This window comes from Colobus angolensis, unplaced genomic scaffold (assembly GCF_000951035.1).
Source record: "Colobus angolensis palliatus isolate OR3802 unplaced genomic scaffold, Cang.pa_1.0 Scaffold10, whole genome shotgun sequence".
NCBI classification, from domain to species: domain Eukaryota; kingdom Metazoa; phylum Chordata; class Mammalia; order Primates; family Cercopithecidae; genus Colobus; species Colobus angolensis.
Genome location: NW_012110919.1, coordinates 7,098,729 through 7,115,915, shown reverse-complemented (window position 1 = coordinate 7,115,915; position 17,187 = coordinate 7,098,729). Strand labels below are relative to the sequence as shown.

General features: G+C 40.7%; 1 protein-coding gene across 1 annotated transcript in view; it reads right to left on the bottom strand.

The window, feature by feature from the left end:
- Nucleotides 1-263: 263 nt before the first annotated feature.
- Nucleotides 264-17,187, bottom strand: part of AMDHD1 (amidohydrolase domain containing 1) — a 22,528-nt gene continuing 5,604 nt past the window's right edge. The window contains exons 2-9 of the mRNA XM_011934209.1: nucleotides 16,303-16,409; nucleotides 14,110-14,174; nucleotides 12,071-12,348; nucleotides 8,418-8,643; nucleotides 6,572-6,696; nucleotides 3,267-3,360; nucleotides 2,537-2,697; nucleotides 264-1,100 (exon numbers count right to left, since the gene is read on the bottom strand). Coding sequence (XP_011789599.1) covers nucleotides 1,013-1,100; nucleotides 2,537-2,697; nucleotides 3,267-3,360; nucleotides 6,572-6,696; nucleotides 8,418-8,643; nucleotides 12,071-12,348; nucleotides 14,110-14,174; nucleotides 16,303-16,409 — 1,144 coding nt within the window. The 3' untranslated portion in view covers nucleotides 264-1,012. The remainder of the gene's footprint in view (nucleotides 1,101-2,536; nucleotides 2,698-3,266; nucleotides 3,361-6,571; nucleotides 6,697-8,417; nucleotides 8,644-12,070; nucleotides 12,349-14,109; nucleotides 14,175-16,302; nucleotides 16,410-17,187) is intronic.

The following is a 17,187-nucleotide window of genomic DNA, read 5'->3' as shown; positions in this document are numbered from 1 at the left end:
TCTATTAACCTGACATTAGTGATCGTTTGGAGAGTCAATCTTTACTTCTCATATCATTTCTTACCAAGTTTGGCAATGCAGTTGTGATTATAAAGATGACTGAAACATTTAAAAAGATTTCAAATCAACTCACATGGCTTTTAAAAACACCCATTTATATGTAAATAATTATCCACTCTTTAAAAATACTTTTGTAATTTCCTAAAACACTCGAAGAGACAACGCTGCTGATCTGCTTCCAGGCTGAAAGGAAACAACAACAATAAGAGTAAGAGCGAACATTTATTGAGAGCTGTCAAATGTGTTTTACCCAATTGTAATGTGAAGAATCAACAATTTTTTAAATTTCAAAAAAAAGGTTACATGATTGTAGTTGGAAAAAATGCATCCATTTCAGGAAGGTCCCTATGCCTGTGTATTAAATGATGTGTCTTGAACGCTGCCGGGAAGCTCTGTTGCTGAGATTGAGAAGACCTTAGAAATGGAAGGACACTCTTCATCAGACGACATTAATTCATTTGAAAAGCATCTGGAAAATAAACTACTTGGGGAAAGGAAATACTATTTGCTTAACAGAAGGCTATATTTTAGCTTCCTTGGGGTATATCACTTAGATTTCTTTCCATTCCCCAATGTTCACTAAATATAGTTTAAAAACTGAAACGTGAAATACAGACACAAAATGGAAATTTTAAGTCAAGCCTACTTTTCCCCACAAAGGCATTTTTGTGATACCTCATCATATTAATCTACGGAATATTTGTAACTAATATTTGTGAAATAATTGGATGTTTTGTGATTTTAATCACAATAGATTTACCTGTTTATATGTCAAATGCATGTGTGAAATGAAAATAAATCTATCCCTGGGGTTTTTTGAGTGACTTAAAAAGACATCGAAGTACATTTAGGTTTAAGTGATATAATTCTGGTAAATATTAAGGTGTTTTAACTTAATATAACTATATTGACTTATTTCATATGGTCAAAAAGTCTTCTCTTTTCAAATCTATCATGTTTTATAGATGACTTTTCCTTTAGCTATAACATATTCAATTAATTCATGATGGCCTCCGAACTGGTAAATCAAATGCTCCCATCTAGAAAAAAAAAAATTACTTCAATGTGTGCAAGTAAAAATTATTACTTTATCAATAAATGCTAACTTTAAAATGCATTCCCTACACATTTATTTACACCCAGTCAATGGTATTTGGGCTTTCTAAAAAACAGTACATAACTAACTGGTCTATGATAAATCAAACATTATTTAATAATATCATTTAAGTACTTGATCTTAAAATATTTGCTTCATTTAGTGATACATAAATGTCACCATCAGCATTATATTCAATACAGGGAGTGGTTTCTGATCATGGAGAGAATTTTAAAGCAGGTGTCTCTGGAGGACATGAGGTTCGAGGGCTGCAATGGGCTTGTAAGAGTCAAGTAGCCGTAGCATTTATGACTTGTAGATCTGGAACAGTAAGACCCTGATATGGTTTGGCTGCTATGCCCCCACCCAAATCTCATTTTGAATTGTAGCTTCCATCATTCCCACATTGTGGGAGGGAGCCGGTGGGAGGTAATTGAATCATGGGGGTAGGTCTTTCCCATGCTGTTCTCATGATAGTGAATAAATCTCACAAGATTTGATGTTTTTATAAATGGGAGTTCCCCTGTATATGCTCTCTTGCCTGCTGCCATTTAAGACATGACATTGCTCCTCCTTTGCTTTCCGCCATGATTGGGAGGCCTCCCCAGTCATGTAGAACTGTGAGTCAATTAAACCTCTTTCCTTTATAAATTACCCAGTCTCAGGTATGTCTTTATTAGCAGTGTGACAACAGACTAATATCGCCCTGGAGGCCCAGGTGGCAACAGACTGTGGGTGGGTGAGTGATAAGCCACCAGGAACAGGAAAACTAAGTTTAAGCTTTTGGGATCCAGTCGGCATGAGAAATCAGAGAGGGAATGAATCAGAACCAGGGTGACAAGCCAGAGTTGGGAGCTAGTTGAAAATCAGAAGCCGAGCAGAAAAACACAAACACATGCCAAAGGGCACAACCCGGCCAAAGTCCAGGTAAACAGAGCAGAAACCTGGAAATCTACAAAAGATACCAGACAGATGAAGAGATCTTGAAAACTTGATCCGCCCTGTCGTTTAGGGTCTGTCAGTAGATTTGCTCATTGGAAAGGGATCAAGATAGAGGGGACTGGCTAGTGTCTGAGTCCACACAGAGTCTGACACTAATAATTAGTGGAAAAGGGATTTAGGCCTCATCTCTATACTTCAGTGGGCACAATATAAGATATTTCTCTGGCGAAATACTCTTTATTCTTTAGGACATATGGTAAAAGTGTTACATCAAAAATAAACAAAGCCAGAAAGCTCGTTAAAGCAATGAGGACAGATTTAATTTGGGAATAACTGCTGCAATAGAGAAAGAGTCCAGCAGAGATGATTCTTGCCCTGGACTCCCCCACAGTCTATGATCGATCATTCGGGAGCACACTAAGTTGGGAGTACACTCACCGGGATGAATTGATGATAATGAGATCTCCCTGTTTGCCAACTTCCAACGATCCATGTGTATGAGATTTTCCCAGTGCATAAGCTGCATTGATGGTGGCAGCAGCCAAGGCCTCAGGCATGGACATTCTCATGTTTACACAGGCCAGATGCATGACCATTGGCTAAGGCAGGAAGAGAAAAGTGTTGGAGGAAAGTGACATACGGCACTGCAATTTAAAACATTTCTCAACACAGCACAACAAACAGAGGCAGTTAAAGGTATAGGAGGAACTGGCTCAGTTGCAATGGGAAAAATCTAAGTTTATACATAAAGGTTCTTATACTTTGGAAAAGATTACTTTATTGAAAGGATTGTGTATTTAATATTTATTGACAACTTTTCAAGACCACTTACTGCACACAATGAAGTTCACTTCCACCCTTACTAACTAAGACCTCTTGGAGTTTATGCTATTCTCTGGAGAAAGGAAATGGTTATTGTAAAACCACAATGCTCAAGGCTGAATCAGAAAATAATGCACATAGAAGCTTCTCTCCTCTCTCTATGCCTGCAGGCATTTATCTGGGACAGAAAAATCCAATTACACTGCTGTCTACCCCTTTTTTTCTTGTTTCACAGAAAGCATTTTTAGATTTTTAACACTGTTTTAACAGTTAGTGAAATATTTTTAAATTGTTTATATGCTTGGTAGATAGTCTGCTCAGAAAGGCACATGAAAAAAATAATTACCATTGAAAAGCAATATGCATTGGGATTGAAATCACTTCCCAGGGCAACTATTACTCCTTCATCTAACATCTTCCTGGCTCGAGGTTGTTTCAGTCTAAGGCGAGGAAAAAAATATGTCAGTCTCTAGAATGGAAACTTTTGTAGAATAGCTGTTCAGAACAGAAGAGAACTTGAGACAGTCAACGCCTTCATATTCTGGAAGAAGAAGCGGAAACTCAAGATTATATACTAGTGGCAGAGTTACATATATAATCCCAGGACTCCTGATTTTTATCATTCTGCTTTTGAAATTACTTAGATATGCCTAACTTTTAATTAATGATTGTTTATCTCATCCGTCTTTTTACATATTAAGGCATTCTTGCAAAAGGAGGAAAATATAACTTACAAATGGTTTTGAAATTTAATAAGCTTTTTTGGTGACTCCCAAATTAAATAATAAATGAGGTTACACTGTGTTTTTTTTTTTTTTTTTTTTTTGAGATGGAATCTCGGTCTCTTGCCCAGGCTGGAGTGCAGTGGCCGGATCTCAGCTTAATGCAAGCACCACATACAGGATACCCGCCATTCTCCTGCCTCAGCCTCCCAAGTAGTTGGGACTACAGGCACCCGCCACCATGCCTGGCTAATTTTTGTATTTTTAGTAGAAATGGGGTTTCACCAGGGTGGCTAGGCTGGTCTTGAACTCCTGACTTCAGGTAATCCACCCACCTTGGCTTCCCAAAATGCTGAGATTACAGGCATGAGCCACTGTGCCAGGCCACAATATGCTATTTTTATTAGCTCCATTTTGTAATTTCCTATTCATTTCTCTCCCTTACCCCTCTTTTCTGTTGTTTTTGTTTGTTTGTTTTGCTTTTTACCTCAAACATCTTTGTAGCTCCTTTAAAATCTTGACGGCCCAAGAATTTAGTGTGTAAAATGTTTATACTTCTTCCTGAATTAGGCATCTCCTTGACCTCCCTGGTGAAATATTCTTTGTTCTTTAGGACATATCTCAAAAGTGTTACACAAAAAATAAGCAAAGCCTGAAAGCTCGTTAAAGCAATGAGGACAGATTTAATTTGGGAATAACTGCTGCAATAGAGAAAGAGTCCAGCAGAGATTATTTTTGCCCTAGAATCCCTCCCAGTCTATGATTGATCATTTTTAGGACCACTTAAAATATTTTTCAACAATGTATGAGAGGAGGTGAATGAAGCAGAGACAGAGTGAGGAAAGGGTACAGCTTCAAATGTCCCTGCAGGTCATTTGAATGTCCCTCCTCCCCTTCCATAAATACTTAGGGGTAAAAGAGAATAAAGTGAGGCTGTAAAAGTATTAAGGGCGCTCCATAAAAACCAAGGTGAATATTTCCTGAATACATTTAAATATTACATGCAAATATACATAAAATACATGATTAAAGCAAGCCCTTAAGTAGCATAAGGCAATGGTTATTCTGGAAATGAGAGTCAAGAGAGGGTTCAGGGGAGAGCAGGGGGCCCTGCTGGTCTCTCCTGATGCAGAGATCAGAAAAATACAGAAACGAGAAGCCAGAAAGCAGAGTGTGGCCTTCACTTCGACTGCCCTTGTGGTCCTAACAGGAGGCTAAACCTGTCTGTGGCAATGGCAGATGACAGCCTCTGCTGGCATAGGAACAAGGTGCAGACTTTTAATGCTGAATTGCCCTCCAGTACCACAAAGTCTTACGCTTTTGCTCCGTGTCAAGAGATTCAAGACCAGTTAAAGAAAACCTTTTTTTTGAGATGAAGTCTCACTCACTCTGTTGCCCAGGCTGAAGTGCAGTGGTATGATCTTGGCTCCCTGCAACCTCTCCCTCCCGGGTTCAAGCGATTTTCCTGCCTCAGCCTCCCTAGTAGTTGGGACTACAGGCACGTGCCATCACGCCTGGCTAATTTTTGTATTTTTAGTAGAGATGGAGTTTCACCATGTTGGCCAGTCTGGTCTTGAACTCCTGGCCTCAAGTGATCTGTCCACCCTGGCTTCCCAAAAGTATTGGGATTACAGGAGTGAGCCACTGTGCCCAGCCGAAGAAAGCCTTTTTTTCCCCAAAAAAATAAAAAACAAAAAACTTATTTCTTGGATGGTGGAGATAAATATTGATTGATGACTTAGACTGATGACACTTGAAATGTATAAGACATTGGTCACACCAAGAACAGTTATTGATATTTCCTGATTGTAGTCTACATTGTGTTTACTCTTTAAATTAAGAGAATAGTAATAATAATAAAAATGTATAATATCATATATGTGCATATAAAATCATAGTAGATTTGAGAAAAGAACTGAAGTACTCCTTTCTTCACCCTTCTAAAAGTTACTCGGAGCCTGGTCTTACCTAACCTCAGCACAATTCGTGTCTTGGGCTGGATAATTCTTTGTTTTGGGTAGCTGTTCTGTGCAATGAGGAATGTTTAGCAGCAACCTTGGCCTCTACCCACTAGATGCCAGTAGCATCCCTTAGTTGTGATAACTAGAGATGTCGCCAGACATTGCCAAGTGTCCCCTGAGGGACAAAATTACCCTGGGGTTGAGAACCACTGTCTTAACTGCAAAATCACTCCCCATGCAAAAGACCACATATCCTAGCTACATAGAAAGCACCTAGTCCCAAAAGAAGATAAACTTCTTGACTGCTGGCCTCCCAAACCACAAACTTGGATATCATATAAGTAAGTGGTACAATGGGAAGGGTCAGAAGACATCGGTCTCATATTAGTTAGAATCAGAGCAACAGTAATAACAGATGAACTAAGTATATTCAATTCAATAGGCAGCATACAGCAAAATATCTGGGGAGATTTTACAAAATATGTCTTCTCTTTCCTCCCACCCCCAGGATTTATGAAGATTTATGACAATTATGGCACCCACTAACATCCCTTTAGAAAACAGCTCATGCAGATTCTGAATACTGCTAAATATCTTTAACATCTTATGCATATATTTAAAAGTATTGCACCTGTTTCATTATTTACTAATTATAAAAGTAATGCATAGTAATTATTTTTAATTGGAAAATTCCAAAATCCATGAAAAAAAAAACAAAAGAAAAAAAAAAGCTCCATCTTCCTCAATAATCCTACCACACAAAGGCAATCTGGGTTTAAGTTCCTTCCCCAGGGAAATTCATTTACGAACATCAGTCCAGGGTTGGCATTTTCATTAACTGAGTTTTCTTCATCTGCATTTTTAAGGGATTTGTAACGACAATGAAATAATGTCTGGGCACTTTGGACGTTTGTGTCTTCACAGCTTGTACTTGCAGCTCTTGGGTCTGGGGTGAGAAACGACCTTACCTCAGCATGTAGGCTGTGGTGGGCAGAAGGACGGCAGAGCACCTGGCCTTTGCCATGGCAACGATGCCTTCATCACTCACTTCTTCCAGGTGGCTGATTGCCTGCGCTCCCAGTTCAGCCCCAAGCTAAGGAGAATTGGCAGAGAGGGAAAGATTTAACAAACAGCAACAATGAATCGATGAAGTTCCATTAAATTATTTTTTGTTTGTTTGTTTGTTTTCTGAGAGGAGTCTTGCTCTGTAGCCAGGCTGGGTGCAGTGGCACGATCTCGGTTCACTGCAACTTCCGCCTCCTGGATTCAAGCGATTCTCCCCCTCTAGCCTCCCGAGAAGCTAGGACCACAGGCGCGTGCCACCATACCCAGCTAATTTTTGTATTTTTAGTAGAGATGGGGTTTCACCATGTTGGCCAGGATGGTCTTGATCTCTTGACCTCGTGATCCACCTGTCTGGGCCTCTCAAAGTGCTAAGATTACAGGCATGAGCCACCAAACCCAGTGTAAATTGTTTTTCCCATAAAGAGAAACAACGTTTTATTATTAAGATTTCTTGCCAACCAACTGTTGTAAACCCAATCCCCCAAATGGGTGAAGGGTTTGTAATGGGCATTCATTTGAAAATTAGCTAGTGGGCTACTTCAAAAACTATTCTTAAACACAAATCCTTCAGACATTTTCTGAAACAGAACATTTTATGGATCAGAAGTGAGAGAAGGGGATCTAGAGCTATTTGGGAGAATTGGGAGGAATTGGTGGTTGGATGAAATGTCGTAGGTGAGAGACAGGCAGCAGTCAAAATGATATCCAAGATTTTGAGCAACAGACAGGCGATGGTGTCATTCACTGAAGCAGAAAATGGGACAAGACTTGGAAACAATGCTAAGAGATCAAGCTGGATATAATGCAGTTGAGAGGCATGCAGATGGGGTATCTATATCTGTATTTACACTCCAAGGGCAGTTGTTTATTTAGGTCTAAGGCTTTAGAGGAGAGAAGCCTAGACTCAGGACTGCAGGGACTTTGTCTTACTGCTGAATTCTCAATGCCTAGAACAGTGCCTGGCACACAGTATTCATTCAAATATTTGTTGAAAGGATGAATAAATGAATTAATTTGAGCAAAGATATATGAATTTGAAAATCATCCTGTGGCTATTTTTGGTGTGCTCCACTAAAATGATTTGGATGCTGCCACAGAAAGATCTGAAAAGGTCCAAGTGAAATTAATATACTGTGCCAGTGTGGCTTTGTGTGCTAAGAAAAATACATTAGAAATTTAGTAAAAGAGATCACTGAGGCAATTCTTTTTCTTTTCTTTTTTTTTTTTTTTTTTGAGATGGAGTCTCGCTCTGTCCCCCAGGCTGGAGTGCAGTGGTGCGACCTCGGTTCACTGCAACCTCTGCCTCCGGGTTCAAGCGATTCTCCTGCCTCAGCCTCCCCAAGTAGCTGGGATTACAGGCGCATGCCACCATGCCTGGTTAATTTTTTGTATTTTTAGTAGATACGGGGTTTCACCGTGTTAGCCAGGCTGGTCTCAATCTCCTGACCTCGTGATCAGCCCACCTCGGCCACCCAAAGTGCTGGGATTACAGGCGTGAGCCACTGTGCCCGGCCAATTCTTTTTCTATTAATACACCAGTGGATGATAATGAAAGTAAATGATCAGCAAAAAAGTAAGTTTTTAATAGAGGTCAGGGTTTTCAGGTCTCAACCAGACCAATCTGTACATTGTTCAAACAAATTTCCCCATTCAGTATCTTTTTGGAGGGCTTTGAAGAAACTAAGTTTCCCATAGCACGAATGTGCAAGAATGAGTGTTGATGAGGGGAAAACTAAAAGTCAGCCACACCTCAGCAGCCTTCATTGGGTGGAGTTCATCTCCATGGAAGTTAATCTGTAACCCTATGTCTTTTCCACGTTGAAGAATCCTTCTGGTGGAATCGAGATCAAAGACACCTTTCTCACAAAATACGTCGATATTGTCCACGTGTATTTCCCCATTTCTGCCAAGTTCCTTCAGCTTTGGGAGGTGGTGATTGATGATATCATCAGCAGCTTCAGTAGCAGTTTTTCCTCTGGGGGAGGAAAATGAGATTGACATGGGCAAATATTAAAAACAAAAAACAAAAGGATAGGGTTATCCGGCATTTGAAGAACCTGAGGAGCAGTAGAGGTAAATGACTTCAAGCTTCAGAAAGGTAGAGAAAGACTCAAAGCTATAACTCTGGGCTCTTAACTATTGGGCCATGTTTACATAGTGGAGGTATTGACAAGACTTCTGTATGCACTGACCCTCTACACAGAGACTCAAATAGTTCATCCATTCTGGCAGACCTGTGTTACCTTTGGGGATGCCAGCAAGGCTACCTGGTTGAAAAGCTTAATTTGGTTGGGTGCGGTGACTCATGCCTGTAATACCAGCACTTTGGGAGGCCGAGACGGGCAGATAACTTGAGGTTAGGAGTTCGAGACCAGCCTGGCCAAAATGGCAAAACCCCTCTACTGAAAATAGAACAATTATTCGGGCGTGGTGGCATGTGCCTGTAATCCCAGTTACTCAGGAGGCTGAGGCAAGAGAATTGCTTGAACCAGGGAGGTGGAGGTTGCAGTGAGCCGAGATCAATCACACCACTGCACTCCAGCCTGGGCGACAGAGCAAGACTCTGTCTCAAAAAGAAAAAAAAAAAAAAAGGCATAATTTTCCTGTAAAGGACACTCAGAGGGCATCCTGGATACTCCCCCTGATAACCTACCTGTGGTCCCCTTACCTGAGCCCAGTTATCACCCTGCCTTTTTCTTCCTCCACAATGTTTCCTGAAGCACTTGCCTTAGACTTTCTGTCTCACCGTCTGGGGATATGGGGAAGGAGGATAGTACGAGGCTCTGAAATTCTCTCTAAAGTTCTGGTGGAGTTGGCCATGGTACCTCATGCCTATAATCCCAGCAACTGGGGAGGCTGAGGCAAGAGGATTGCTTGAGCCCAGGAGTTTGAGGCTGCAGTGAGCTATGACTGCACCACTGCACTCCAGCATGGGCAACAGAACAAGACTCTATCTCTAAAAAAAATTAATAATAAGAAGAGTAGATAAAATAAAGTTCTGCAGTAGTTACATGTTAGAAAAGCCTGGACTTTTAGAGTCAGGTAGACACAGAGTTCTACCACATGGTGGTCACATAACTTAGGAGATGCTCTTTAGCTGTTATTTGAGCGCAGGTTTTACCAATGGGAATCAAGATGCAGACCTCAGAGGCTCATTGGCAGATGAAGAAAATTTTTGTGAAACTTTAGCCCTGTATTTGGCACACAGAAGTCTCTCACTCAGCAAAACAATTTGAGTAGTTGGGTAGAGGTGGACTATGAGAGACAGACACTTACAGAAGTTATTTCTTTCTTTCTTTTTTTTTTTTTTGAGACGGAGTTTCGCTCCTGCTGCGCAGGCTGGAGTGCAATGGCATGATCTCGGCTCACTGCAACTTCCCCCTCCCGGGTTCAAGAGATTCTCTTGCCTCAGCCTCCAGAGTAGCTGGGATTACAGGAACGCGTCACCATGCCCGGCCAATTTTGTATTTTTAGTAGAGATGGGGTTTCTCCGTGTTGGTCAAGCTGGTCTCGAATTTCTGACCTCAGGTGATCCACCCACCTCGGCCTCCCAAAATGCTGGGATTACAGGCGTGAGCCACCATGCCTAGCCTACCAAGTTATTTTTCATTCTCAAGACAATCATATAGAATAGGGTGGCATTTAGCTCTGTTTCACAGATGGGTAATTCATGTTCAGAAAAGTTAAGTCATGACCTCAAAATCACCCAGCTGGAAGTAGCCAAGCTGGATTCAAACCCAGGTCTGGCATCACTTCAAACTGAGACTTTCCCACCATGCCACACTATTTTCTACTGAAAAAGAAAGCAGACTGTTATGCACTTTATATTCTGTTTGAAAAAAAATCTACTGTTTTCTATAGAGAATGTCTCAAGAGTCTCAGTGAAATTTTAAGCTTTAATAATTTCAGAAATATAAATGCTAAAAACTTACAATAAAGATCACTGGAAATATTAAATATTTATGTTTCTTTTCCACATAACTAGCTTTGTGAATTTTGAATAATAAATTTTAATGTTACTTTTTTAGTTCCTCTGATCAAAGATGATAATTAACATGAAGGGTTAATTTTTATTAATATTAAATATTTATATTTTTCCATTACACAGTGACTATAGCTAATAGTAATGTATTGTTTTCTTAAAAATTGTTTAAAAATAGATTTTAAGTGTTCTCACCACAAAAAGTGGTAAATATGAGGTAATGCATATATAAATTAGCTTGATTTAGCCATTTCACAATGTATACATATTTTAAAACAACATACTCTACACAATAATATATTATTTGTCAATTAAAAAGACATATATTTTTTGAGACAGAGTCTTACTCTGTCGCCCAGGCAGAGTGTATAGTGGCACAATCTCCACTCACTGCAACCTCCGCCTCCCCGGCTCAAGCGATTCTTGTGCCTCAGCCTCCTGAGTAGCTGGGATTACAGGCATGGGCCACCATGCCTGGCTAATTTTTGTATTTTTAGTAGAGATGGGGTTTCAACGTGTTGGCCAGGCTGGTCTCAAACTCCTGAGCTCAAGTGATCCACCTGCCTTGGCCTCCCATAGTGCTGGGATTATAGGTGTGAGCCACCACACCTGGCCTAAAATATAAATTTATTTTCCAAAGTTTCCAAACTCAGATAAATGTAAAAGAAATGTAAACAATTAGATTTTTAAACAATGATTGTAAGTCTGTAGTATTATATTTATATATCTAGGTTATCAGTGCTTAAGACCTCACTAAGACTTTGGAGGCACCTTATGCATGTTCAAGTCCTGGATTTCTTTTAGATAGTTCAATTGGCTGTTGGAACCATGAGCCTTCCTATTTAGAAATTCCAGGACCCAAAGGAACTCTGGAAAAGTAAAATGCAAGTGCAGAAAGGAACAGAGTTCTCTACAGTAAGGCAATGTAGGAGGAACTTTTAGATAAAGGGGAAGGCTAAAAATCATTTACAACAACAAAACAAAAATGTTTGCTGTTAAGAAAGCAAACAGATGAACAAAAACGAACCCCTTTGAGTCACCTAGACCACGAGGTTTGAACTACCTCCTAAAGAGTGTTACTATTAATTTCTAAAGTGCTTTTAGAAATGCTAATTATCATGGGAAATTATTCAAATTAATATGTGTAATTTTAAACGACCTACAAGGGGCCATTTCTTTGTCTTAACCCAAAGAGCTTGAAACAGCTCTTCTATCATAATTAAAGGACTAGCAGACTGACGAGGCCAAGGGATCGCCTTCCTAAAACCGAGTCTGCGGGATGAGTGGCCATTAGAATCAGGTCTTTCCAAAGACTTCTACCCATCTCCCTGCAAGAGCTAAAGTGCTAATGCACCTCCACTACCGGGGGCTCATTTTCAATGCTCTGAGTTAAACCCCGGTCCCCACTGGCTAAGATTACTTAGGCACTGAATGAGCCCCGCAGTAGGTAGCCGAGATGCCGATGTCCAGCTCCCGCCGGGCGCGCTCAATCACGCGCAGCATCTTGAGCTCCGTCTCCAGGTCCAGGCCGTATCCGCTCTTGCACTCCACCAGCGTGGTGCCAGCCTTCATCATGCACTGGAGACGCTGCTGAAAGGAGCGGAACAGCTCCTCCTCTGAGGCTTGGCGCGTGCGCTCCACGGTGAAGTGGATCCCTCCTCCGGCCTGGTGAATTTCCATGTAGGTGGCCCCTGCCAACTGAACACACGCCTCACCCTTAGGCCGGCAAATGCGAGGAAGTTGCAGGGAGGTCTGAAGAATCTACCTCCAGGGGCAATATTATGTAATGATTAAGAAGCCATATGGCACGGGCACCAACCCATCAGATTAGAAAAGTGCTGGGATACACAGTCCTGGAAGCCCCTAGTCTGCCAGACACTGGATTGTGGGGAGTTCCAAAGGGGTCCCGGGAAGACACTGGAGTGGTAGAGATGGGAGATGTGGTGGGTGGCCTGTTGGGATCTCAGGGCAGTGGCAATTACAAACTGGCACAGGCCGGGCACGGTGGCTCACACTTGTAATCCCAGCACTTTGGGAGGCCGAGGTGGGCAGAACACAGATCAGGAGTTCAAGACCAGCCTGACCAACATGGTGAAACCCCCGTCTCTACTAAAAATACAAAAATTAGCTGAGTGTGGTGGTGCACACCTGTAGCCCCAACTACTCGGGAGGCTGAGACAGGAGAATCGCTTGAACCCGGAAGGCGGAGGTTGCAGGGAGTGGAGTTTGGGTCACTGCACTCCAGCTGGGTGAGAGAGCGAGACTCTGTCTCAAAAAAACAAAACAAAACAAAAACAAAACAAAACAAAACAAACAACAACAACAAAAACCTGGCACAGGAGTATTGCAATATTTTAACAAGTCAATCAGCCCACAATGTGTACTTGCCAAGTATCAGCCCTCCCTCCATCCCTCAGCTTGTTTGAGAAAACAAAGCTTAAGCAAATCAGGAGTTGCAGGGAACCCCACTGCAATTATTCAGATCTCCACTAAAGTGGCCCCGGGAAGTCTCCTTGTCTCAATATTTGGCCATTAGAGTTTGGAGCTTGACCTTTGTCACTCAAAGAGGCTCTTTCTGGGGTCCCACTGGGCTCCAGTTGCTCTGGGCAGCAAGGAGTATGGTGCAGAGAAAGGATGCAGGCCTGGGGTCTCCTGGCCAGAGTTTTCATCTGGGTTCTGCCTTCCTCCAGCTGGTGGCCCTAGTCAACACTCTTCCCTTCTCTAGACCCAGCTGTCTCCATCTGCACAATGAGAGGACTGAACTGTAAATCTCTTTCTCCTTCTATACAATGAGAGGATTGGACTGCTTTTGGCTCTGAAATTCTGTGATTTAATAAAACAGTCTTAAAAACAGCTCTAGTTTGTTGAAGAAAGTACATGATATCTGAAGAAAAGAATTTTTTTTTTCTTTTCCTTAAATAAGCCAGTTTAGCTGCCAGGAGGCACATTTTTTTTTTCTTTCTTTTTTTAAAACACATGTGAAAATTGCTCCAACCAGGGATTTAGAAGTTGGCTACAGCTAATATATGACTAACGCAGATTACATTTTGTGATTCTTAATAAGTCTCAGTTTTCTGAAAAAGAGAAAAATATAAGACATTTTATTTTTGTGATTAGTAACATATTTTTCCAAGCTTTACTCCAATGAATGGCAATTTTCAAACTATTCCTTGGAACCCTTTCAAAAGCTACTAGAGATAGTGATTTGGAATGGGAATGTGTGGAAGGAAAGAGAGGGAGACATTAGTGGGCAGGAATAGCCCTGTGTATAATAATACAATGATTTGGGGCAGATATAAATAAGTTTTGTTGTCATTTGTTTCCCATGCCCAAGCAAGTAAAAATATCCATTAAAAAATATGTTGACATATGTTGCAAAGCTTGATAGCCTGCTAACTCTTCAGCAAAAGACTTCATATTTGTGCTTTATTTTGATTTGCCATGATTGGTTGCAGTTACCTTCATTGCAAATTCGTGAACTCTTTCACCAGCCCATACTGGATGTGTGTGTGCATCCACCAAACCTGTAATCAATAAATCAAGTTATCTTACAATTAAGAAATAGAGAACACTTAGACAGCAGGCAAACAGCAGCACTACACCCTGCTGCTCTGAGGAAAGCGTGATGGTAGCCACCCATTTTTAAGGAACATGAAAGGAAGAATTTGTCTGTCTGGTTCCCTTGACAGAGAGAAAAGAAGACTGCCCTGTTGTATGGCTGGTCTAGAAAGCTTTAACGAAGGAGGGGATGCAACATGATGAAAATATCCCTTAGAGAAATACAGCTCCTTTTGCTCAGTAAGTCCATGCTCACCAAATAAGCTTTCGTTCTATTTTATTTTATTTTATTATTTATTTATTTTTGAGAAAGGTTCTCACTCTCACCCAGGCTGAAGTGCAGTGGCACACTCATGGCTCCCTACAGCCTTGACCTCCCAGGCTCAAGCAGTCCTCTCACCTCAGCCTCCCTAGTAGCTGGGACTATAGATGTGCACCACCACACAGGCTAATATTTGCCATGTTGCCTACGCTGGTCTTGAACTCCTGGGCTCAAACAATCTGCCCACCTCAGCCTCCAATGATCCACCTGACTTGGCCTCCCAAAGTGCTGGGATTACAAGCATCAGCCACTACACCTGGCCCAAATAAACTTTGAAATCAAGTTGTCAAGCCCCCTAGTTGAGCAAAACCATGAACCTTATCACAAGGAATAATCTGGATGTGAAAACATAATACTACAATCCCCTCCCCCTGCAACTCTGAGAAGGGAAAATATGAAATCAGAAAGATGAATCTATCTTCAAGAAAGAAATGTATTTTAATTAAGGAGAAACTGTAAAGCAATCACTTGAAACTGTTGTTTATCCAGGTACAGTTCAGCAAAGTGTTTCTTTCCAAAATATTTTAGATATCTTATGGATTAAATGACTCATTATTGGCTCTGATTGGACTAAAATCAAAAGCCCCTACTCAGATTGCTTTCTGCTATATTCCTCCTTTTCGTAACATTTCACCCTGATTTTGTCTCCTGACCCTCAAGAATCATAAGGAAGGCCAGGCATGGTGGCTCATGCCTATAATACCAGCACTTTGGGAGACTGAGATCAGCAGATCACTTGAGGTTAGGAGTTCGAGACCAGCCTGATCAACATGGTGAAACCTTGTTGCTACTAAAAATACAAAAATTAGCCAGGCATAGTGGTGCATGCCTGTAATCCAGCTACTTAGGAGACTGAGACACAAGAATTGCTTGAATCTGGGAGGTGGAGGTTGCAGTTAGCCAAGATCACACCACTGCACTCTGGACTTGGTGACACAATGAGACTCTGTCTCAAAATAAACAAACAAATGAAAACCCATCAGATAGAAGCTCTGTCAGATGTGTACAATAAACATCTAAAAGTATAAAAATTTTATATAAAAATAAAATATAAATATAAAGTCCTTTTGTTTGGGTAGAACTCAAAGTTTATAAAACTTGTTTTGGATGATTACATGAAGTCATACAACATAGTTAATGTAGGAGATGATGGTTAATAAACTGATTCTGTTGTCAATCATTAAAGATACAAGTGAACTGCAGTGAAAGCTCTAGGATTTTTATTTTCTTTTTCTGCCCAGAGCTGGATCCTTTGTTTCACACCGTATACAAATTTAGAGTATTTCTATACTCTAGCTAGCAGCTGCCTTGTTAGCCTCTCCTATGCCATTGGAACTACTTCTATGAAACTATGAAACTGCTCCTATGGATTAATAAAGTTCTTTTGACTATTTTTGAACCTAAACACAACACAGCTGGTTTCTATTCAGCATGTGAGTGGAAAGAAGTGGAGTCTAATGAATGGGCTTGATTCCTAGGTTGCCTTTTTCCTGTTTAGGAACCTTGGGTAACATATTTCACCCTTAGCCTTCAATTTTCTAAACTGTAAAGTATAGATAATGATACCTCCCACACAGGGACGTTATAAGGATTCAAGGTGAAACCATGTTTGAAAGCAGTTAGACAATCAATAATGGAAATTCAATACATGGAACTATGATTTTTTAAATATTATTTTGAGACTTTAAAATAAGCTGTTACTCTTCCTCTTTACATTTCAGGAGCTACTGTTAAAGCTACTTGTAGACCTTTACTGAAAAAGAGGTAAATACCTGGTAGAATACATTTCCCAGAGCAGTCAATTATTTCTTCAAAAGTTTCTCCAGAAAACTGTCTTCGAATAACATCAGCAGGACCAATAGCTTTTATAAACCCATCTCTGAAGAAAAATCAAGAAATAGCTACTAAATTTGGAGAAATCGTGTTAGAAATCTGATGAGTGACTTAAAATATGTTTTCAGATGCTTTGGTGTTAATTAGTCAACATTTACTGTGTTTCTATCTTGAACCTGAGTCTTTGGAAAAGCATCTCTAGCCACGTTCAAGACAACAATAAAAGACCCAGATTGGCCAACGCCATCTTCAGCAAAATGAACAAAACTGGAGGAATCACATTACCTGACTTCAAATTATACTACAGAGCTATAGTAACCAAAACAGCATGGTACTGGCATAAAAACAGACACATAGACCAATGGAACAGAATAGAGAACCCACAAATAAGTTCATACATCTACAGTGAACTCATTTTCAGCAAAAATGCCAAGAACATACGTCGGAGGAAAGACGGTCTCTTCAATCAATGGTGCTAGGGAAACTGGCTATCCATATGCAAAAGAATGAAATAAAATCTAAATGGGTTAAATCTAAGACTTTAAACTGTGAAACTACTCAAAGAAGACATTGGGAAAACTCTCCAGGACATTGGTTCAGGCAACAATTTCTTGAGGGATACCCTACAAGAACAGGCAACCAAGCCAAAAATGGACAAATGGGATCACATCAAGTTAAAAGGCTTCTTTCTTTCTTTCTTTCTTTTTTTTTTTTGAGACGGAGTCTCGCTCTGTCGCCTGGGCTGGAGTGCAGTGGCCGGATCTCAGCTCACTGCAAGCTCCGCCTCCTGGGTTTACGCCATTCTCCTGCCTCAGCCTCCCAGT